The following is a 25,495-nucleotide window of genomic DNA, read 5'->3' on the forward strand; positions in this document are numbered from 1 at the left end:
TTAGGTGGGAAAATCAACGACTTGGATTTTACATTTATCAATCATTTGAAACCAAGTTATTGAAATATATACATTTTATTGTATTTCCTTTGCTCTATTGGTTATTTTATTCTTGAAACAAAACAAAACATTGTATTACTGTTTACTTAAAAAAAGTGTTGTTTCCCCTGGCTGGTTGGCTCAGTGGTAGAGCATCAGCCTGACGTGCAGAAGTCCCGGGTTTGATTCCCGGCCAGGGCACACAGGAGAAGCGCCCATCTGCTTCTCCACCCCTCCCCCTCTCCTTCCTCTCTGTCTCTCTCTTCCCCTCCCTCAGCGAGGCTCCATTGGAGCAAAGATGGTCCGGGCGCTGGGGATGGCTCCTTGGCCTCTGCCCCAGGCGCTAGAGTGGCTCTGGTCGTGACAGAGCGACGTCCCAGAGGGGTAGAGCATCGCCCCCTGGTGGGCAGAGCGTCGCCCCCTGGTGGGCGTGCCGGGTGGATCCTGGTCGGGTGCATGCGAGAGTCTGTCTGTCTATCCCCGTTTCCAGCTTCAGAAAAATACAAAAAAAAAAAAAAAAGTGTTGTTTCACATCTGTTCTGGAAATTAATCAAGAGGAATCACTCACTGTTCTTTCCTCACAATGATGATGATAATGATGTGCTCTATTTCCAGTAACATTAACAAAAACTCAATGAAAGAAATCTCTCAAGGAGGCCCCATTGTAATGGAGTCTTTTGATGCAGTATTTTAGTCATAAGTAACAAGAGAAATGGATTTACTTACCGTCTGTTAGATTTACAGTACTGAAGAATTGTTTACAAATGAAAGCTTTGTAAAAAATAAAATTTGCTTGGACATATAATAATGTTTTTGTGTAAAAAGATGCTTAAAGAAAAACAACAGTACTGTAAAACTCAATTTCATGTAACAAGATCCTCATATGCTTAACAGTGTGCTAAGTGCTTGCACATAGTGTCCCATTGCTTCTCACAATACTCATGTTGGTACCACTTCATAATGAAGGACAAAGGCCAGAGCAGCAGTGTAGATGTGACCCTATATTCATTCCCTCAGCTGCATCACTCACTCAGACACAACATGGAAACATTCAGTACCACAGAGTTTTCAAACAAGGATTTCACTGTGGGTTCCTCACGCCTCTATCACCACTGGTTTCCTCTGCGTGTTTCACCTATTTTTTACTTTTTAAACTTTTTTCCCTAATATCTCTTTAAAATCTTTGTATTTTCAAGTCTCTACTAACTCAAGTCCATTTCAAATTGATTAACTATAATTTGGTTTTCAATTAGCCATTCAAGTTTCTGACTAAATCCCTGAACATATATACATATACACATTTTAGCAGGTGAGAAAACTGCACTTAAATATTCTGTATAGCATAAATACAAAACAACAAACTAGAAAAAGTCATTTTCTCATTTATGTGTATGAATGATTAAGTGGCATTTTACCTGTGTCCGAGAAGGCCCTTTCCCTTTGGCATCAGTTAGAAATTTGCCTTTATTACTAATTCGTGCTGCCTGCTCTTTACAGAAATTTATATGTCTGTCCGCAGCATTTTCATTAAATCTCCTCTGGCAGTATGGGCACTGAATATAATCTAGAGGGGAAAAAAGGAAACAAATTAATAACAAAATACTTGATATGGGATATAAAAATTGTAAGTTTATATGAAGACATAAGCATAAAATCATTTGATAAACAAAATCTCTCCTTTCCTTATAACCACCTAACTTGACTTATCCAAGCTTAGTAAAGATGTTTAAGCAAAAAGTCTGCTAGTTTATGATGAGCTCTATTGTTCTCCAAGCTTAGAATCGAATTTGAGGGGAAAAAGAAGATAAATCCTCAATACAAAAAATAAGTAGAGAAAAGATGTTATTTCTTTTTGCCTCTATAATGCCACATTTTCATTATAGTTACATACTTTTATATGGTAGGCTACTTAAGCAGCAATAACATATTACATTCAAAATATATTTTAATACTTGCGATCATCTGTTAAAATCTTTTATTTCAATTAGAGGAGATTGTCATAAAATAGTTTGACAGACTTTATACAGTTTATTTTCTTTTAGAGATGTCAACAGATGAAGGAAAAACAATATACCTTGTTAACATAATTAATTCAAATTTAAGAGTAAATATTTCCATGATAAAATATTCTAAAATGCAATGTATATTGTAAATAAAATTTTTAAAAATTAAATCTCCAAGTTATCCCAAACCAAACCAAATTTTGTAGCACTGTAAAAGATCTAAACTGAGACTCTGAGAAGACATGAATATAAAAATTTAGCAGTATCAAAAAAAATCTCAATTTATTTCAACAGGATTACTTTTGAGAGGAGTTTACCCTTTAAAATTTATATTCATCTGAAGCTCAGAAATTTGTCGTGCTAATTAGTTAGTAGGTCTAAAATTTCTAATAACAAAGTGTTCTGTCAGGATTAAGAGATTTAAATATTTCTGAAGCCCAAATCATGCCAAAGATCTGGCACTCTCACTCTCTGTTATATAAACATAAAAGATATATATAGTTAGATTGAATAAGATGTAATATATAAATACCTCCAAAACAAAGAGAAAATTCAACTTCATGGAGAAAATTCAACTTCATGGAGAAAATTATGGGCGAATCAGAAGAAACCTGAACCCAGCTGGGCCATCCCAGGAACACTCATAGCACTGAAGTTAATTACTCTATAAAAGAGGCTGGCAAACTAGGGCCCTGGGCCAAATCCACACTGCCTGCTGCCTGGTTTTGATAAAGTTTTATTAGAACACAGCCACACCCATTGACATATTATCTGTGGCTGATTTCTTGTAACACTGGTAACAGAGCTCAGTAGTTGCAGAAGAGAGCCTGTGGCCTGCAAAGCCTAAGACATTTATTATCTGGCCCTTACAGAAATAGTTTATCACCTTTTCTACAATATAGTGTTAAAAATGATCATACCTAGTTTTCTAAAGAAATTTCTCTTTACTAGAAAATAATCCCAATCTAAAAATTAACACTATTTCCATGCAGTTATAGCTTGTTATATTACAGTAACTACTCTAGTAATCAAGGTCAAAATGTCAAATGTGCTATTACTTTAAACCTTTTAGTATCTTAATATCTCAAACAGGGTTGCTAGCATCCTGCCTTGCTTTTGTTAACAATAACAAGAAGAAAATAATACATAAATTTAGGGCTTAAATTAGGTATATCAGTTTATATGGCAATTCCTCATATAAATTATAGCATTTTTGAAGCAATATTATCATTTTTTTCTTCCCAGATGAGAAGATTCCAAAGAACAGGGCAAGAAAACTGTCTGGATATTACTGAATAACATTTCAATTCACAGCGAACATGGTTAAAATGTTTTCTGGAATATTAACATTTAATAGTTTCTACAATACTTTTAAAAATGATATTATAATGCTTTGTTTAAAATACTCAGATAAAAAGATAATGCATTTCAACACTGATGTGTCTTAATAAGCCTAAATATTTATTATCACCATTATTTTGTAGCAAAGTTTTTAAAGATTATGCTTCATCAGGTTCCATTATTATGAATTAAGTTTAATAACTTAAAATTTATAAAATGTCTATATCAGTGTTTTCTCCCCACATGAGCATGACTGTTCACAACGCCCCATCTACCAGGATCGTAAGAAGGTGGAGGAGGAGGCGGGAGCTTGCCCCCCTCTTTCAGAGCCTGGTCAAGGCCTTTAGCTGCTCTTATAGTGGCAATGAATTCTTCATGTTTTCTTCTCCAGTTCGATGGTTTCTTTGGTGGTTCAGGCTAGTAAAAAAAGAAAAGTTTAGTTTTAAAAAACTTGTTTTTACAATATATTGAGATAAAAACTGAGAAAATGCCATATTACTTTAAATGTTTTCTTATCAGGAGTCCTTAAGTGATTTCCTTTCCAAATTTATAATTACAAAATAAAATTTGTGCATTTATAGTCTATGTAAAATTTTAAAATGCAATTTTAAGATGGTAATTGTGATAGATATGGCTAAACTGACATCTTCTGGTGTCATTTGCATTTGTGCTTTCACTAAGAGTGTATCTCCGTTTTCCCAGCTTCTCCAAGTATGTTATCACGCTTCTGGGTTATAACTGATTAGAGGTAAAAGAGAGCTCTCTCTAAGGCTTTAACTAGCCTTTTTCTCTTATAATGAATGAGATTGAGCATCTTTTCTTGGGGTGGAGGGTACATGATGCATGTGCAAATCGGAGTACACTTGAAACCTGTGTGGTTTTGCAAACCAATGTCATCACAATGAATTCAATTAAAGAAAAAAAGAAGCATTCCTATTGCCTTTTCTGTGAAATGTTTATACTCCTGGTCAACTTATCTGTTAGGTTGTGGGAGACTGCAAGCTGGCAAAGCCCTCCCAGTTTAAGGCTTAAGCTAAAGCTAAGTTCTTTCCCCACACCTCCTTATTGGCTATGAAGCTGAGTGTTTCTCCTTGTCCCATCCCCCCACCTCACCTGCTTGATTAGGTTGCTAGAGGCAATTTACATGCCCTTCGTCTCACCCTTTGTTCTGATGTTGGCTGATTTCAGTTATGCAGGATGAAGGGTTTTCTGCACTTGGGAGAATTCTTGGGTTGCCTTAGAAATGTGACTTTGTATGGGAAACTTCCTTATTTGCATATGGCTTTGCACTATATAATAAAGCAGACCCGGGGCTTTGCTTTTGCTCTGGCTTGCCATCAGCTTGCAGAGGCCTCCGGATCCCATCCTTTTTCTCTCTGAGTGTACTTCTTCATTCCACACCATTCTAACTCAGGACCTGGGCAATTACTAGCCGCACTGGTCCGCAGTAGTTAGGTTATTGGTCACTTTTTTTTCTTAAACAATTTCCAGTAACTCTTGAGAGAAGACCAGCCCCAATCCTCCCTAACAATTGTTTGTCTTTTGACCTTGTTTAAGGGTCTTCTGATATGAAGATTCATTTTCAAATGTAGTTCAATTTACAAATCTTTTATCATCTCTGGATTTGCAGTCACAGTTAGCAATGCCAAATTTCATGCCAAAGTAAAATGGAAATCTTCCTGTTTCTACCCAGAACTTTCACTGAGAAGTTTTTAAATCTCTTAATCACTTGTAATTGATCCTGATGGGCAGTGTGACATATGGCTTTCCCTTTATTTCTTTGTTAAACATAGCTATTCAGCTGTCTCATTATCCTTTAAGGCCTTTTCTCCCCACTGAACTGGGATAATACTTTTACTGTATTTTCTTTTGTATTTGGGCTTATTTCTGAATGTTCTCCTTTGTTCCATTGTTGTGACTACCCTTGTATCAGTATCTGTATTTTAAATATTGAGACTTTATAATAATATTTATTTATAACCATATTTATTCTATGGTCAGGGAGCCTACTTTATTCTGCTTTTTTCATAATCTTTTCTGATTATTCTTGCATGTATATTTTTGCACATGAACTTTAAGATTAGTTTAACATTTTTTAAATGACTAGTTCAGCTGTAAACATTAAACATTACATTAATAAACAACTTAAGAAACTTAAAATATCTTTATTATACTAAGTCTACCTATCCAAGAATACAATATATATTTCCTTTTGAAGAAGTGTTCATTTGTCTTTCAGTAGTATTTTCAAGTATTCTTTGCGGAAGTTTAATACCTTTATTATCATAAGTTTATTCCTAAATATTTTATATTTGGTGGTGTTCTTTTATAAAGAGTCTTTTCTTCATTTTTGTTATAAATTGTTAAAAATATGACATATAAAACCTAGTAATTTCCGTGTGTTCTCTTTTTTTTGTGTGTGAGAGACAGAGACGGACAGATAGTGACAGACGGGAAGGGAGATATGAGAAGCATCAATTCTTCATTGTGACACTTTAGTTGTTCATAGATTACTTTCTCATATTGTCTTGACTTGGGGGACTCAGCTGAACCTTGACCCCTTGCTCAAGCTAGTGACTCTGGGTTCAAGCCAGCAACCTTTGGGCTCAATCCAGTGACCATGTCTATGATCCCACACTCAAGCCGGTGACCTCGGGGTTTCAAACCTGGGTCCTCAGCGTACCAGGTCAATGCTCTAATCACTGCGCCACAGCCTAGTCAGGCATAATTTATGTGTATTCACTGACTTCTCTTACTATTGGTTGTAATTTATTGTTGATTGATTCTTTTGGGTTTTCATCACTTAATAATGGCAGTTTTATCCCCTTTTCCAATCCTCATACATCTATATTATTTTTATTATCTAACTATTGCCTAGTACTTACCATATTGATTCGAGCTTAATCTCTTTTTTTTTTTCTTTAAACAGAGACAGAGAGAGGGATAGATAGGGACAGACAGACAGGAATGGAAAGAGATGAAAAGCATCAATCATCAGTTTTTTGTTGCAACACCTTAGTTGTTCATTGATTGCTTTCTTATATATGCCTTGACCGTGGGGCTACAGCAGACCGAGTAACCTCTTGCTCGAGCCAGCGACCTTGGGTCCAAGCTGGTGAGCTCTGCTCAAACCAGATGAGCCCACGCTCAAGCTGGCGACCTCAGGGTCTCGAACCTGGGTCCTCCACATCCCAGTCCGACGCTCTATCCACTGCGCCATCGCCTGGTCAGGCTCGAGCTTAATCTTGTTCCTAACTTTAATGGAATTACTTCTAAGTATCTTTCCACTAAATATGATGCTGGCTCTTGTGCTAGAAGAGATTTATTTTGTCATATTGTTGAAATATTCAACTATTTGTTTTTATTTTTTAAATCAAGAATATAGGTTGAATTGACAAAGTCAAAAGATGGTTCTTTAAAAACACTAATAAGGCAAGACTAGTCAAAAAGAGAGAGAAAGAACACAAATTATCAAGAATAGAAAACAGTATAGGACCCAGTTTGTACAAACATGAGAAAAAAAACATTACAAAGAAACTTTATATTAATAATTTTTTTAAATAGGGACAGAAAGAGAGTCAGAGAGAGGGATAGATAGGGACAGACAGACAGGAACGGAGAGAGATGAGAAGCATCAATCATCAGCTTTTCGTTGCAACACCTTAGTTCAGGGGTCCCCAAACTATGGCCCACGGGCCGCATGCGACCCCCTGAGGCCATTTATCTGGCCCCTGCCACACTTCCGTAAGGGGCACCTCTTTCATTGGTGGTCAGTGAGATGCATCCTGTGCTTCTGGAGGCGCTGCAAAGCGTGGCATCCCTCATGTACAGTACTACTTCCAGTGATGCTCGATGCACGCGTCACGGCTCCGGAAGCGCGTCATATCACTTGTATCGGCTAGCAGTGACAAATATGGAACCGGACATTGACCATCTCATTAGTCAAAAGCAGGCCCATAGTTCCCATTGAAATACTGGTCAGTTTGTTGATTTAAATTTACTTATTCTTTATTTTAAATACTGTATTTGTTCCCATTTTTTTTTTTTTTACTTTAAAATAAGATATGTGCAGTGTGCATAGGGCTTTGTTCATAATTTTTTTTTATAGTCTGGCCCTCTAACGGTCTGAGGAACAGTGAACTGGCCCCGTGTGTAAAAAGTTTGGGGACCCCTGCCTTAGTTGTTCATTGATTGCTTTCTCATATGTGCCTTGACCGGCAGGCCTTCAGCAGACCGAGTTAACACCTTACTTGGGTCCAAGCTGGTGAGCTTTTTGCTCAAACCAGATGAGCCCACGCTCAAGGTGGCGACCTCGGGGTCTCAAACCTGGGTCCTCTGCATCCCAGTCTGACACTCTATCCACTGCGCCACCGCCTGGTCAGGCAATAAATTTTATAATTAAGATAAAATGAACAATATCCTTAGTAAACACTATAAAATATCAGAAGAAATAGAAAATCACAAGTCTTATATATTTTTTAAATGAATCTATTACTTAAAAAAAAAAACAGAGAACTCCTGGCCTACATGCCATTCCTGTTGATTTCTTGCAGACATTTAAGAAAAAAAATAGCATCAGTCTTTTAAAAACTATTTTTTTTAAAAAAAGAACAAACAAAATAACCACTTTCCTACTCATCTTACTGGAGCAAAACTTATAGACCACTTCTCTCGTGAATACAGATACAAAAATCTTAACTAACTATAAGCACATTTCCAACTTTGAGGTGATTGAAGTTTCTTTGTAGTGCAATGTCTGATCACAACATTCACCCACTCCACAATGAGAATTACTCACCTACTGGTCAGTCTTGCTGCCCTCTTTTCTTTTTTTCTAGAGTATCTGTATCAATGCTGAGCTAATGTTTTTTTTTATTACTCATCATTGAATGAATTAGGTTTTCTAGGTGCAGCTATTTACAAGAGGTTTTAGGGAGAAGGAGAGGCCCACAGTAGCCTTCCAGTCTATACAACCAATAGCTCTCTTCTCTGCTGCATCAGATACAGATGCAAATAAGGCCTCTGGTGTGATCAGACTACCCTTTTGCTTCTCTAAAACAATACGGGTCAGGAGGGTGACGGCACCAGCCACACTCCCTCAATCAAGACACAGCCCTGCATGCGCAGGCTCCGCACCCTGAGGAAGGGTGCCTCCTTTTGCCAGTGCTCTCTGAGAGCCTCTGCCACTGCTGGTCTTCTCAGCTCTCGACCTCTTCTCTCTGCTTCCTCCCTCCTAGCACCAGTCCATTCCCACTGGACTCATTCCGGCTCCTGGCTAGCCAATTTCTGCAGCTCATTGCAGTTCCTGCCCTGGCTGCAGTAAACGAGGGACATGGACATCCTGATAAGACCCCGCATCAAGGAACTATCTGAACTGAGGACACCCTTCACCTGTAAGATGCAAGTATTCAGATTTGGGGCAACTGGCCCCCCAGCAACCTCTTGTGCTTCCTTTACGGGGAGCTCCTCCTGGCTCTCAGTTGCTTTGGGCAGCTCTTCCATTTTGGGGTCTGTGGATTTTGTCTGCCTTTACTCTGCAAAAATGGAGTAGTCTGGATTTGCTTTGCTCTACTTTGCTTGTGAATTTGATATAAAGATACTGAGAACTACACTACGATGTTCAAAATCATCTACCACACCGCTTCTCAAACTTTAATATGCATATGATTTACTCAAAGATTGGGTAAAAATGTAGACTCTAATTGAATATGTCTGGATGGGACCTGAGACTGTGTTTCTAACAAGTTCCAAATAGTGCTGACATTATTGCTCTCTAGACACCATTTAAGTAGCAAGAATATAAACTACATAATGTAAATCAATGGCTTTTACTTATTTTTTTTCTGAAGGTGAATTTTTTAAGTATATAAACCCACAGGAAAGGCACAGGATAACATTTACTAAGAGATTGCCATGGTGCTCTTATGTAATCCCTACAATAGCCCACAAGATAGATGCTACAACTCCTAGCACCACTTTACAGATACACAGAAGTATGGGTAACACAACATGGTAAGGGCCAGGGTGGAGATCAGGCAGTCTGACTCTGGAGACCGTTATTATACCCACTATGTTATACTGCTCCCGAAGGTTTCAGCAGGTTATCTTCTAAACTAATTAAAGCTAACACAATTATATATCTGGCAGGTGACAAGAAAAACTTCAAATAATGGTTTATCTTATTCAAACTTTACCAATTCCTTTAGATAAACAGATAAAAATATAAAAATGAACATCAGCCTGACCAGGTGGTGGCACAGTGGGTAGAGCGTTGGACTGGGACACAGAAGACCCAGGTTCAAAACCTCGAGGTTGCTGGCTTGAGTGTGGGCTCATCTGGTTTGAGCAAAGCTCACCAGCTTGAACCCAAGGTCACTGGCCTGAGCAAGGGGTCACTTGGTCTGCTGTAGCCCCTCATCAAAACACATGTAGGAAAGCAATCAATGAACAACTAAGGTGCCACAATGAAGAATTGATGCTTCTCACCTCTTTCCCTTCCTGTCTGTCTGTCCCTATCTCTCCCTCTTTGTTTCTCTTTCTGTCTCCGTCACACACACACACACACAAAAAAAAAAATCTAATTTTTCTATTACAAAATGGTTTTATTAGTAAGATTAATTGCCCCATAGGGAAATGGTTTCTTCTACCACTGGGAGAAGTTATTACCAATGAAAGCAGGGTTTTGTTTCAAAAACCTATTCAATGAGATACTCAAATTTTAACTATTTCTACCTGTCCCGTGGTGGCACACTGGATAAAGCATTGACCTGGAATGCTGAGGTTGCTGGTTCAAAACCCCGGGCTTGCCCAGTCAAGGCACATATGACAAGCAACCAATGAAAACTAAAGTGAAACAACTATGAGTTGATGTTTCTCACTTCTCCACCCATTCATTCCCTCTGTAAAATCAATAAACAAAATCATTAAAACTTTGTCAGACAAGATACATACCTGACTTATTCTTAGTAATATAATGCTCTGTATTAAAGCAACATTATCATAGGGTGTTTATTGCTATGATTACAAGAAAGAAAGAAAGCTGACAATGGCTGTGTGTGGACAGTTGAACAATTGATAAAACTTCCCTTCATAGAGCATAATAAGATCACAGATACTGACCATCAATCAATCAGGATCATCAATATCTGTCATGCAAGATGTCTATAAATAATACATAATAACTTTACTTTGGCCTATAGGGATTGCATTACTGGTAAGAGAGGCTTTAACATACTTTGGCTATAGCTGAGGTAATCAGCAATGACTTAAAAGGAACAGGTGAAGGGGACTTTGAATCATTTCCAGCCTATAAACTCCAGTTCAGGTTGGAGACAGTAGTCTGGCTTCTCCTTTGAGGAAGTCTAAAATAAGTAAGTGTGTGATCATTAGCAAATTGAGAACATGGCACAAAATTCTGGTTATTCTTCAATCCTAGTATAACAGAAAATTATAATTTTTTCACTAGATATATACACAGCAGCAAGGTTCACACCATTCAAAAGTTATACGTTACCCTAGGTTTAAGAGGTTTTACTGTTGGAATATCAGTTCCTTCAGCTCTTTGTCTGCTCGAATCGAAAGTCTTCCGTTTCTTAGTGGCAGTTTTCTGGCAAATGGGTCCATGTTTTTTCTGTTAAGATGAAGAAATGCAATGTTATCCTTTTCAATTCTACAGAAGAGAAGACTTTAAATTGTCATTTCAGACCAGTTTAAAGATGAAATAAACAATAAATAATAATACATAAGACATAACTTGCTTTGACTAAAATTGTTAAAACGTATATACAAAGAATGCTATTAGTTATTTTTCTCACAACAAGAAACGTATACTTTTTCAAAATTTTATTGACTTATTTAATATTCTCCTAGTTTCACACTACGAAGAATAGGCTAATGTTACCACGTCAAAGCTATCTGAGTGAGGAGAAAGGTATTTTCATCATTAAACACCTCAAATAAATACTAAAAATAGTATATGGAGAATGCATTTAGTTTACGATTACAAAAGTTAATAAAACAGAAGTAGTTTGGGTTATTAAAGTAACAAAATAGGACAAAAATGGTCAGATTTATGTCTTTGCGTCCTTTCCTCCACCATCATCCTTTTGCTCCCTTTGGGAACTCAAGGTTTCTACCACTCTTTCAAGGATTTTTCTTGAGCTATCTAGTGTTCCACTCTCACAGGTATTTTTCTTAATATGGTTGCCAACTCATTCATTTAATCATCCACATATTTATTCATTTTAAGAACACTATAACGTAAATTCTCTTAGATGACCTCCAGTTGACCTACTGGATAAATAATCCTTCTTCCTCCACTAAATAAAAGATGCTGATTGATGACATCAGTGTACTAAATGCACTTTGTGTGTGTGTGTGTGTGTGTTTTTCTGAAGCTGGAAACGGGGAGAGACAGTCAGACAGACTCCCGCATGCGCCCAACTGGTATCCACCCAGCACGCCCACCAGGGGGCGACGCTCTGCCCCTCCGGGGCGTCGCTCTGTTGCGACCAGAGCCACTCTAGCGCCTGGGGCAGAGGCCAAGGAGCCATCCCCAGCGCCCGGGCCATCTCTGCTCCAATGGAGCCTCGCTGCAGGAGGGGAAGAGAGAGAGAGGAAGGAGAGGGGGAGGGGTGGAGAGGCAGATGGGCGCCTCTCCTGTGTGCCCTGGCCGGGATTCGAACCCAGGACTTCCGCACGCCAGGCCGACGCTCTACCACTGAGACAACCGGCCAGGGCCTAAATGCACTTTTTTCTTTTGCATTTTGATAAACACTAACTGAACAATTTGGAACTGTTAAATGTAACCCGGGACAAGAGGAAACCTCCAAACTGGTTGGTTCAGTGTCATGGACCTCTCATATTTTTCAATACACAATTAGTAATCAATGGTTTTACAGTCTTGTTTTCATTTTGACAAATAAACGCTTGTAATTATAGCTATTAGAATAAAATATTTTAAATATTAAAAAGGGAGGCTAGCAGGTGACTTTCTAGTCAACGTCTATTCTCATACTGAGTTGTCTATGTCAAAAGTATGTAATGTTTGTCTCTAAAGCTGCGGTTTTATACAAGTTGTAGTTGTTAGTCATTATGTTATGTAATTAAAACCATTAGGTAAATAAATGAGGACAAAAAAGAACATTTTTTCTATAAAAACTCAGCTGAATGCTTTAAAAATGATTTGAAAAATTGTGAATTGATTTTTACAAGTCACTGAATTAAGTGTGGGAAAGCTGTTTTTAAGAATTAAGAAAAGAGTTGTCATTTAAGAGGAGTTTATAGTCAGACTGACATTTATGGATCACTGTCTCCCTTTGGTTTAAAGAAACAAACTGGAAATATTAGGAGGATGAAATATGCCACATAAACTCTAAGCAGTGGATCTATATTCAAAGAAAAGTCCTTACATAAATATTAACAGAAGTACATTTATATTTGAAGGTACAAAATATAAGGTACATGGACATTTTTTCCTTGTCTATTTAGATGACCATTTTATATTAAAATCAGTTAAAATTGCTTTTATTTGTATATACTAATTTTCTAAAACTATCTAAAGAATGCATAGAATACTTCAGGTGCACCTGTAATTGATAATTTTTCTTTGGACTATTTCAAACATACATAACTACTGAGAAAATAGTGTAAGGAACTCCCTTTTACCTATTGGCCTGCTTCAACAATTACATTTTAGCAATCTGTTCCATCTATCTCAGCTTCTTCCTGAAGTACTTCAAAGCATATTTCAGACACAATATCATTCTGTACCTTTAAATACATTATTATGCATTTCTAAGAGTTTTATGGTTTGTTTTTGGTAATATCCCCACAAAGAGAGGAACACTGATGCTCATTTTAATATTAAGAGATGTTTTGAAGACCAACTGAACTCTGAAGGGAAGCAACCATTATGGAAAAGACACAGATGGAACCTACAATCTTAAACAAAGAACACTAGCCCGTATCTGTCCTAATTATTCCAGAGGTTCTTTCCATGAAAGTTGTCCAAAAGTATTAACAATTACTGCTCAATCACACCCCAAAGGAAGAAGGGTACTCACTAATGCCATGGGAAAAAATGTTCTTCCACAAATCTTGCAAGGTAGTAAGTCTGCAACTTTGACACTTCCATTTTCTAAAACAGAAAAGAATTTAGTCAATAAACTCTATGTTCAAATTGAGAAACTTCCAAGTTTTAATATCTTCTCTTAACTTTATATGTGTTGTTAGTTCTTGTAAACAATGGGCACAAGAGTTGAGTTTATTAGTAGTCAACAGGTCAAACCAAATACAGCAGTTAAGATTTAGAGATGACCAGACTGATATGTTGGAAGTATCTGATTTACTTTTAACCAATTTATCATATTCTCTTAATTTATGAGATATCTCTATTGTAAATTATGAACCTTTAAAAAAGAAATTTATATGAAGGTTAATATTATGTTATTAACCTTCAAAGCATTAAGAAATAACATTAGGGATTAGTGAGGTGGCTTCCTGAGATAATCTGGGATAAAAAGAATTTTGTTCTGTTTAACACTATATAATAGGAAGTAATAAGATGTATAAGGAAAAGATCTCCTAGTTACTATGCAAACGTACTTTATACATATTATATTAAAATTCAATGGTCTAGCAAGTTGAGATTTTTCTGACCTTATGGGCACAAATTCATTAAACAAGATAGAACTATCTGCAACTTATATTCAATCAAAAATTAATATATTAATCAAGCACTTTTATGCAACAAATTTTGTTATGAAAATGATAATTAAAACTACATTCTCTGAGAGTCTATATAATTGAGTCAAATTGTCATTTTATTATGACAAAAAGTACTACCTGTAATTTTCTAAAAATGATTCTTGAACCTTTCATCTTTACCATATTTTCTGCTGAAAATTTCACTAGTTGTTATAATTCTTTTATCATATGACAAATAGAAAACATTTTCTTTTAAGAAGTAATATAAATAAACTCATGAATGAGGTACAATTATGACTTCATATAATTTGTTCCAAGGCATTTAGTGAGTTCACAGAAAACTATTTAGGAGACTGAAAAAGGCATTGGTGGGAATACAGTCAAACAGTAACAGAAGCACTATTCTGTTCTCTCATTCTTCTAATACTCTGCTGCCCTATTTCAGTAGGAGATAGCAACTATTTGCCACCTCAGATGGAGGCAATGTCTGTGGTGGCTTACGTGGTGGACACTACAAAAGTAAAGCTAAGATTTTCCTGATGTGTCCTTCTCCAATACCAGAGGCTAAGTTAATTAGGGAGAGCAACTCCATTTATCTGAGCACTTACTGCCAGTTGCTGGGTGAAAGACATTAGGTATATTCAAATAACTGTCTTCACAGTGATGGTCAAAGGGCTGCCACATGCTGCATCATCTATTAAGCTTATTTATAGCTTTCATGTATCCCTCTAAATTCTAAGCAATGATTTAAAAATTCATCAACCCAAAATGTTACAAAGCATCACATATTTACTTGCTTCAAAGTACATTTCAGTTTCTCCTTGTTAAACAAAGCTAGAAAACTACAATTTAATTGAATTAAACTTCTCGGATTAATTCCTACAAATTATCAAACTGGTTCAAATGGTCTTTAAAGGAGAAAAAAAAGCATTAACACTAAAGGGTATAAAAAAGAGGTATAGTATTAAAGAAAAATTTAAGTTATATAATAAATTTTATAAGCTATAATATAAATATAATAAAGATAAAAATTTGTAATTTCCTTATTTTAGTTGGTCATAGAGCATAGCCTTATATGACTAATCATACCTCAGTTTAATGAGGATATAACATCTGCTCCATCTACCTTAAAATTTAAGAGGATCAACTAAGATGTTACCTATAAAAATGCTTCACAATTAATGAAATAAAAAAATACTACTCTCCAGGGCATGCAGGCAAACTCCACTAATCTCTCTGGAGCAGCAAAAGCTAGCAAACTGTGCAGTGTATGAAAATTAAATAGAGAGATGCTATGCCAGAGGGGTTATAGCAGAGAGCAAACACTGTGGGAAGAAGCATTCAAACTAATAGACAGAACCAAGTATATAAAATACTCTCAAAAAGTCAATCTCGCCTTATAAATTCATCCTGCACACATTATTCATTCTGCTATGAGTTGCTGTATTTAGAAACTCTAAAACTTCCATGATGAGGCTTGAAATAGTATCTTTATATGATACATTATATAGATGATATGAAATAATATGCTGTTAATCTAAAATAGTTGTGACATTGTAGACTGTACAAATTTAAAAAATAGGAGAGACCATTTTCAAGAGGAAAGAAACTCTGGACATTGAGAACAGTGCTGGTCTCTGTGCCATGTCTGTTTCCTCACCATCTGAACCCAACCTGTAAAACTCACCAAGCGTTCTTTCTGAAGCACGTCATCTGTTACATCAACTTTCTCCCTACAACCCTTTTGAAAAATCACATTACTTCCAGTTCAATAAACTTGAGTATCTCACAGGACTTCCTGTTTTAAGCTCATCCTAGATTTCAACATTCCCACTTAACTAATGAACACAAAGCCTTCACCCTCCATTCTACTTCAGGTTAACAAACCAGGGTCCTCCTCTGGACCCTCAAAATCCTCAAGCTCCCTCACCAATCACAGACTTATACCTTCTACCTAGCCCTAAATCTCTTTCTTGATTTCAGAGTGACTTGAATGTTCTTGATAACCTGACCCTGGCTGCACTTCCCTTTCTACCTAGTCTGAACCTCACTAGTCATCTCTATTACTTTGACCAATCACCCTTATCCCTTGCTTCATGGTAAAATGTTTGGAAGATTCTAGATGAAACAAATGGGTTTTCTTAGAACAGAACTTTTTCAATCTTAAGAACAAATAAACAACAAACAAAAGTAGAAAAGAGAGATTAAGAGATTCAGTGTGCAGTTGTTTCCCTAAAAGAAATTCTTTCTGCTCCCCACCCCTGACCCTCATCCCTCTCAGAGATATTGAGGACCAATGTCCCAAGTAGCACATTTTTAGAAATGCAATTACTAGCTCCTCTATACTACCTCTCATTCACTCCCTATCTAACCTGCAGGCAAGCTTTATTTAGTTTAATGACTGTTAGATTAAACTTTATTTAGTTTAATGACTGTATTAAAACAGATCCACTTCTTGATTGAACAAGTACAGACTTACTGAGCATCTATGAGATGGGAACTGTTCTAGGAGGTAAGCAAATACTGATCAGGAAAACAAAGACCCAGATCTCATGAAGTTTCTATTCTTCTAATAGGAAAACTATCAGTAAGAACAATTAAACATATAAAATGTCAGGTGGCAATAAGCACAATGTAGAAAATAGAGCAAAGTAAGGGGAGAGAGCAGTCACAGTACTACGTGTATGTGTGTTTGGGAAGCGGGTAGGATCAGGGTGAGAAGACATTAGAGACCTTAAAATTCATCTACTACTGTCAAATTCAAAGGCCTCTTTTAAATCCTCACACTACTGGACTTTTCTATGCATTAGTGCTGATCAGTCCCTTCCACCTTTAAAGTCAAAGTCCTTTCTCTCTTGGCTTCAATGTTTGCCTTTCCTTAAGCCCAAGTTTTTCAGATCTCAAACTAAGCAGGGGTTGACCTCGTTAGTACTTAGATCTCTAGGAATACCAAGGGTCACAAGTTTCTTTCTGGCACATGATAAATATTAGTTCCCACTGCCCCTTCTGGATAATGTTTAAACCTCTTTAAATATACCTTACCTCGACCCCCATCCCACAGACACACACACACTTCAATTTCCCTTCCTGCTCAAACCTAGAGCATCTGTTTTGCCCAAGTTTCTTTTCTCATTTTGTTAAATACAGCTTTCCTGGGTGAATGCACCCATTTGCTATCATTTTTCTATGCTGATTACTACTAAACTAAAAATTCCAGAGAAGTACTTCCAAGTACCCATGAGACTTTCCACCAGCTCTCCCAAGTACTGCACAAACAGAACATTTTGAAAGCCAAATTCATTACCTCATTTTCCAAACTTGGCCTTCCTCTTGGTTAAAGATATTAATATTACCTCTCAGTTCAAGTTGCTTTATGTTTGACTCCTTTTCCCACTCACATCCAACAGTCATATCTCATCTTTTCAGCTCAGAAATGTCTTCTAATCTCTCCTCCCTTTTTAATTCCTGCTTTTTCCTTAGTTCAAATACTCACCACATGTGAATTTCCAGCCTCTCCCTTCTCTGACTATCCAGCTTCCATACTTATCTAGTGAGACTGCCCCCAATCCCTTCCAAGAACTCTATGTTTTATCTATACCGAACCACTTTTCAGCTCCTAATGCACTTGTGATTTTATCCATTCAATGAACAAGTCCTAAAGGGCCCTATGTACTAAGCCTTCACTAAATGCTTTATAGATGTTACATCATTTAATAATTAATATACTTCAAGCAGATAGGTATTTAATAGCTCCATTTTTTTTTATAGATAAAGAAACTAGAGTTCAGATTAACTGTACAACCTATAGAGCTAAAAAGAAACAAAGCAAGGATCCAAACACAGTCCGCTCCAAAACATTGTTTTTAAAGCATCTGACTCATACCAAAAAACAGTGAATGCTAGATACACTAATAAAGATGAAAATTTATTCAGTAAACTATTACGGTTGTTTTTTTTTTTTAGAAACAAAGCAAAACAAAAAGAAACCCTAATGGGACAGGGTGGCAGTCTTCCACGAGATCAAGGCCTACACTGGAGAAGAGCAATCAGACTTCTCATCAGGTTTTAGAGGCAGTACACTGAGATCCACTAACTTCAACAGTCCAGGAGGACTGTTGCTAATAACTTCTTATCAAGTGTTATGAAAAGAATGGCAATGCATATATATGGAAAAAATCTGTGTAGGGCTCACCATTTCTGTTTTACAGCTTTATGAGAGACTGGGAACTCTCCCATACCTAGAACTACCTCTAGTGGCCTTAGATATACCTATAGGTCACTAGATTCAGGGGAAAAGAAATGAAAGGCTTTGCTCTAATTACCTATACAATGCAAAAGTATTCAGATAAAGTTTATAGAAAATCATGAGAAATCGTTGGTTTTGAAATACAGTGTTCATTCAGCCTCATAGGTCATTTCTTGACAATCTAGGAAACAAAGGTCCAGGAAAACCAAAAATAATGTAAGTGGCATAGGACGCACATACAAATAAAGTTATAAGAAAGAATACAATAATAGAATTTTTTCAGGGATCCACATATTTTTACAATCAAGATTAGCCTAGTAACTGTTTTCAACTAGAAGCATGGATCTAATACCAAACTGTCTTGCAGACTTTCCACAAATACAGCTATATAATGTCTCTTAGATAACTTCATGGTGGTAGATTTTAACTTCCAATAGGGCACAAAATTATCTATCATTGTGCCTGCGTTTATGAAATGAAGACAGAGATGAATTACTGAATGGTAACCTTAAGACTCAAAGTTTTGATCTTTGAAGAGTGACCTCACAAGGTATTATAATACTCTTGTGAGAATTCCAGATAGAATATCCTAGTATGCTATAACACTATTTTAAAGTTCATTTTTAAAAAAGCTTCCTTCAAGAGTCTTCTAAACAGAAGTATCTTGAAAGTAAGGAGTACTATCACTATAATACTTATTTCATAGAAACTTGGTCTGCCAAAAATGAATTAAGTAAGCAAAAACAAGAAATTCATTAGTTCTAATATACCACAGCTACCCACAAATAGACATTTATCAGGAGTCTTTATTTTCATCCTCGAGGTATTTTGAGAACTTCACCTAGGAGTAAAGGCATGAAATATTATCATGTTCTTTATTACATTTGCTTTTTGGTAAGCTTAGGTCACTGCAGTTACTACTTTTCCCTTAATAACACAATCTGAAATAATATATTCGTTAATATGCAATAATGCCTAAAGGCCCAATGCCTCCGCTTATCCTTAATTCCACCTGAATCTTATTAGGAGGGGGTAAAGAGCTACATCCAGACAACGGGGTCTTTCAATGCCGCGGGCTTATTCTTCATCGGAATGCTTTAAGGACAATTTGAAAATGAATCTTGAAATTGTTGTTGCTGATGCTAATTGGGCATGTTTTTTCCCTTTGTTGTTTTTAGGCGAATGCTATATTACAGAAGATAACATGGGTAAAGAGAATAGAGAAAAAAGAGAAATAACTGGGAACAAAGCAAAATCTGGAGTCATGGTTACAGCACAAAGATAAACTCAAAGAGGAGGAATCAATGCTGGCTCTTCCTTACAGAGTCGTGAATAAACCCTTAAATCCTTCTGTTCATCTATTGTCCCGGCTCTAAAGCTGGCCAGAGACACTTCGCTGGAAGATGCTCTTGGCAGCCTTCCTACAGAAGATGCTGCAAAAAAGGAAAAACGGTTACCTAGGAAAACTGGCCAAGGAAAGTGTCAGAAGCTGGAGGCTGACACACCCCAAGGCCTCAGCAAACGCTGAAGGTGGGAAAGCTGTAGACGTTCACGAAGGGCTCGCTTTGCAAAAAAAAATAAATAATAATAAATGAATAAATAAATAAAATCTGGCAGAAAATGGTCGGAAGAGACTTGCAGGGGTCTGCTAGGGGTGATAAGGCTCCGAGCGGGGAATCCCTGCTGAAGACTGTCCGAGGCCGGAGCTCGGGGGTCACTAGCCTCACGGCGTCGGGGGCTGTCGGACTCCCGCCAGCCCGGGCCTCCGGAGGCACCGCGGGGTCCGCCTCTCCGAACCTGTCCTCGCCTTCCCTGTACCAGCGGCCATGGCCCCGCAACTGCTCCGGGCCCCCTCCAGCCACCTGGCTCGCATCCTTCCATCCCCTCACCTTCCAGTTCCTCCATCGCGCCGTCGCCTCGGGCTCCTGAACACTCGGGGAGCGCCCGCCACCGCCCAGCTCTGGCTGTAGCAACGCAGCCGCACCTCCCACCTGCTAACATCCCGGGCTCCCATTGGCCAGAGATGGGGCGGGGCTTAGGCGGGGCGGGCCTTCGGCGAGGCGGGGCCTCAGGAGGTGCGCCGCCTGCTGCGGCTGCCGCGCTTGTTCCCGGCTGTAGGCTCCCTGGCGCTTGGACAGTAAGCCGAAGCCCTTCGTGGGGCTTCCCCCGCCCGAGTGCTCCTTTGTTCCACGCCAGCCGTGTTCCGCTCACCGCTTATCCTCCCGTTCAGACTCTCTCAGCAGGGCACGGGCTCCCCGTCGCCCGGCCCTCAAGCAGTCCTTGAAGTTCTGTTCCTGGCCGCCCCTCTCCGAGGTCTGTGCACGGACCAGCGAACCAGACACACGTCCTGCACGCGGCACACTCTCCCATTTTCCGCCTTCGGGCACGTGGCTCGACCTGCCAGCATTCCCTAGACGGCCTCTCCCACAGCTGTCTGAACCGAGCCACCTCCTCCAGGTATCACACTTTTCGTCCGGCAAGCGGAACTGAGAGTGTGGGGAGCCCTTGAAAACGGCGTCCTCACCTGCATCGACTCTCAGCCCTCCCTGTCCCTCCACTTTATCGCCCTTGAGCTTAGGTGTGACCGCCTGCGGGCCTCCCCACTCAGGCGGTCACATCCCCACTAAATTAAAGGGAGAATTGTTCTACAACCTGACTGAATGAGGCCTATTTCTGTCGGCCATACCACACGGGGAATGAAGGTGTGGACCCCAGAATGGCTGTATCTGATGAGGTGGACTCTTCATGGGTAACTGAGCCCAATCAGCATGATCAGAATTTAGCAGTCATTGTTTGCAGAGGACTTGCAGCAGGCTTCCTTTTTGGGAAAAGGCGCAGGTTCAGTCTGCACGTGGGATCCTCATTCTCATCTTGACTGACCAAAGTGGCTCCATAATGACCAATCAGGATGTGTGGTTCTGGGTCATTGGCACAGTGCTAGTTGGCCCAATCAAAATGCAAATATGAACATTTGCACAAAAGTGAACCAATCAGGGTCAGGGAGGGCACTTCTTTTTATATAAGTGCCTCTGAGTCTGGTAGTCCACTTTCTGGGGTGCCCACTTTCTGGGTTTTCCTTCTGAAGATTAGTTTCCCAGGAAAGCTGTCAAACTGCATTTCGTGCGTGGAGGCTGTGTTTCTCCAGTTTGCAAATTGTTCATCTAAAAGGAGAATAAAGTTGCTTCTTTTATTGCATGCCAGATTAAGGATACCACTTGACATTGGCTCAGTGGCAGCAGCCCTTTTTGACAAAGGTGACTTCAAAATTAGCTAAAACCTTGTTTAGCAGGTTAACACCTTTCTCCAGAGCTAAGTTGCTTTGAAAATTGATGTGGCAGCAATAAAAAACCATATTGTTAACTTTAGCATATCTACTGTCAAGTTATCAGTTTTAATGTAATTTTTTAAACAAATCTTACATTGATATCTTACAAACAGTATATATCTTACAGCAGCCTTTACAAAGCAAGAGGCCTATTTTTCATTCAAATGAAAGTGTTAGAAACACACACTTGAGGGGGATATCAACCCTGATTAGGAAGATGTTTTAAGTGCATTTGAATGTGGTATAGTCCCTCTTTTACATGCAGTCACTTAAGGGAAACTTCAACCATCCCTGTCTGGACACCCCTCATCCCCTGCCCCCACCTGGTTCGGCTCTGGTTCTTCTGCTCCTCTAGCCCTAGTTGGCCAAAAAGACACAATGATGCTTGCTACTAAACGTCCCGCCTCCCCTTGTCCCTGGACTGAGTGTGGAAAGGCTCTTTTTTCTCAGTGCTGCTAAGACAAAATTAGAATTGGGGCAAGGACAACTAAAAAAAAAAAAAAAATTAAGGGGGAAAAATGCAAACAGAAGAAAACGCAAAAATAAAGAGGCAATTTACTTTACAAATTACAAGTTCTTAAACATTAGACATGTTTTAGGTCATTTTCATGTATTTATTTAATTTTTAAAATTTCTGTAAATGATATAATTTTCATTTTTCAAAATTAAAGTGTTTATTTTCTAGATGCATCAGAGATTACATTTATTTTCACCAATATTTTTACTACTAGTGAATGGTAGTTTAGATTCAAACTCTGTCTTATGACGGTTTCATGGGATTCCTCGCCTCTTTCCTCACCTTGCCTTCTAGCTGCCTCAAATGTAAAGCCAAATGATCAGAATGTTGTTTAAGGAATAGTTGGGTAGTCATCACTGTTGTGCATCTTAATTCTCTAAACCACGCCTGCTAATCTCCCCTACAGGGATTGGGCTCTTAGCACTTTTATACTATAGCTCCCGTGGCTTCTGCAGCTTTTCTCTGGTCCTCACCCCTGGGTGAAGAGAACAGTTTCTTATCTCCCGTCCTAGGTTCCTTCCTCAGCCTCTTGTGTGCTTGGACTGAGTCTCTTTGGTGTTTGTGCTCTCTTCTGATTTTTACTTCCTCTCTGATTCATTCCATTTTTCTGATGTATTCATTCAACAGATTCTTGTTGATTACTTATAATATTTTAGGCCCCTTTCATTACTAGCCAGTTGATGAATGAAACTCAATTTATTCTCTTATGTTCAAAGCTCTTTTCTGTTCATATTCTTTTTAGCTGCCAAATTATCTTTTTAACATATGATAACATTTATATATGAATATATATTAGAGATCTTCCCACCTCCTCGTACAAAAAATGAAAGCAAAGGTTCAGAGATGTTTACTGATTCAACCCAGATCCCAAGATGAGCAAGTAGCTGAAATAGATATTGTCCCCTTTTCTTAGTACGTTCTTATCCCAGTTCTTTCCACTTTGCACTTATTCATCCCTAGAGCCAATCCACGGCTTTTCTGCATCTTCCCAATGCTGAGCAAGCTACATATATCTTCTGTTTCAGAGCTCCAACCTCCCATTTTCTTTATGCAAATATCTATTTCCCTTTCAGAGACAACCTTTGGCTCTCATTCAAATTGTAGAGCACAGCTAAATGAGATTTTGAATTTCAGTGAAACTCTATTGGAAGTTTATCATTCTATCAGAGGAGCCACTCTATAGGGTGGCTCTTCCTTCCACAGCCTACAGAGGAATAGCCTGCCACAATTTAGTATATAAAAATGAATTCATACATTTAATAATCATAAAAAAATGATAAGTTTCATCAAAAATAAAAGAAGTATGTTTCCTTTAAAAGTGGGAAGAAGAGGCCTGACTTGTGGTGGCGCAGTGGATAAAGCATCGACCTGGAACACTGAGGTCACTTGTTTAAAACCCTAGGCTTGCCCGGTCAAGGCACATATGGGAGTTGATGCTTCCTGCTCCTCCCTTCTCTCTCTATCTCTCTCCTCTCTAAAATGAATAAATAAAGTCTTTAAAAAAATAAATAAAAGTAGGAAGAAGGGACTATTTAACAGTGTTCTAGAATGAGAAAGCACATTCTGAGTTGGCTGTTATTAGCTTTATTTTGTAAATTGAAGTAAAAACAAAATTCCTCAAGTGTTTCAGGAAAATTTGGTCATAGTCCTGGGCAAGAAAACACCAAGAGAAGGAATAATAGAGGCACCGAAAGCGAAGTTTATGTCCTTCACTGATTGGAGGGCTACTCCATTTACAGTGTGATAGTGATTTTCCTCTTTCTTCCTCCTCTAGTTCCAAAAGGAACTTCAATTCCAGAAGGAACCTCCATTAACCCCTCACTTTCAAAATTAATCCCCAGCTCCAAAGGAATAAATTTTTTCAACCTTCAGTTATGATTCCATCTACCCATATCTTGCCACCACAATTCCAAATCTCAACAGAAAACCTATGAATACAAATACTTATTGAGATACTCCTATGGATGCAACAATGTTCTAAGCACAATAGGAAGCTCCAGAGAAATCCCTCTGGTCCCTAGGAATTAAGAGCAAGTAGTGAAAACCCTAGGAGAAGATAATACATAGCAATAGAGAATGATATATTCAATATGTTATTAAGACAACAAGTAATTTCTTTCAGGAAGACATTTATATGAGTGTGACAATTTAAAAGCTTTTATAGAGATGTAGAATTTAAACTGTGTCTTGAAGGGAACCATTGGGTAGGTATAGATCGCTGAGGATGAGAGAGTGATGGCCTAAAATCTCCTTAAGAAAATAATTTAAGCCTGATAAGGTCTGGGATGGTCAGTAAAGAAATTAGGAGAGTATTAATATATATTTTTGTTCATGTTGTAACATTTCTTTTCTGTTTAAGTTACAAAGTACAGGCATAGTTACATAATTTGTATGTTTTTAATCTCAGGTACAGTGTTGTTGAGTTAATAATACTTCCTAGCATATATCACATACATGATCTGTCTATGCAAACACATTGCTTTTTTTTTTTTTACTTAATTTTTTTTCTTTCATTCTTAATTTAAATCTATTTATCAGCCTCCTTTCTACAAGCACCATTATATTGCATTTAAGCTCACAGATATCTCTGAATATATGTGGTTCCTTGAAACATATATGGTACTGTTCTATATACACATCTGTTTTTAATTTCTATACATGACATCTTACTATATAGCCTTCATTCAGTTTGTAATTCTTAAATAAATATTGATTTAGAAATTCACCAATACTGCTGTATGTCACACTAGTTTATTGCTTCTGAGTGCTGGACAGTATTTTCCTGTGTGCATCCACCACTTTTAATCTACCTGTTTCTTCAGTGATGGGCACCCAGTTGCCTCTGACCTGCTACCACAATGAACACCTTTGTGCCTGTCCCCTTATGAACCTGGACTCAAGTTTCTCTGGGATGCATCCCTGGAATGGATTACTGGATCGCATTCATTGCCAGTAAGTATGCCCAGATCATCGTCTACAGTGGCCGTGCTAGTGCATACTCCCCGCGCAGTGGGCAAGCATGCCCATCTTCCCAGAGCTCCCTAAGATGGTTTACCTCTAACTTTTGCCAATCTGTTGACAGTCAAGACTTGGGAATTCAGATTTGGTTTTCAATGAATAGCCTAGTTTTATTCATATATTTATATTGGGATTCTCTTTTTATGGATTTGTAAATTCTTTGTATATTCTAGATGTAACCTCTTGCTAATTTTGGTTATTGAAATATTTCTTAGGGTTTGTCAAATAGATGATAACTTTGTTTATGATGCTTTTCATTGAATAGAAATCCTTAACTGTAATTCTATTAAGTCCAGCAA

At 38.0% G+C, this 25,495-nt stretch overlaps 1 protein-coding gene across 2 annotated transcripts in view; it reads right to left on the reverse strand.

The window, feature by feature from the left end:
- The window catches only part of ZC2HC1A (zinc finger C2HC-type containing 1A), a 42,875-nt gene extending 22,523 nt beyond the window's left edge, over window positions 1-20,352 (reverse strand). For both annotated transcript variants that reach the window (XR_010750472.1, XM_066378840.1), the window contains exons 1-5: window positions 20,226-20,352; window positions 13,448-13,521; window positions 10,897-11,013; window positions 3,659-3,800; window positions 1,455-1,603 (exon numbers count right to left, since the gene is read on the reverse strand). Coding sequence is in view for 1 of the 2 variants with exons in the window: in XM_066378840.1 (XP_066234937.1) it covers window positions 1,455-1,603; window positions 3,659-3,800; window positions 10,897-11,013; window positions 13,448-13,521; window positions 20,226-20,337 (594 nt within the window). In the remaining variant the exon portion in view is untranslated. The remainder of the gene's footprint in view (window positions 1-1,454; window positions 1,604-3,658; window positions 3,801-10,896; window positions 11,014-13,447; window positions 13,522-20,225) is intronic.
- Window positions 20,353-25,495: the final 5,143 nt, after the last annotated feature.

Source organism: Saccopteryx leptura, chromosome 3, assembly GCF_036850995.1.
Source record: "Saccopteryx leptura isolate mSacLep1 chromosome 3, mSacLep1_pri_phased_curated, whole genome shotgun sequence".
NCBI classification, from domain to species: Eukaryota; Metazoa; Chordata; class Mammalia; order Chiroptera; family Emballonuridae; genus Saccopteryx; species Saccopteryx leptura.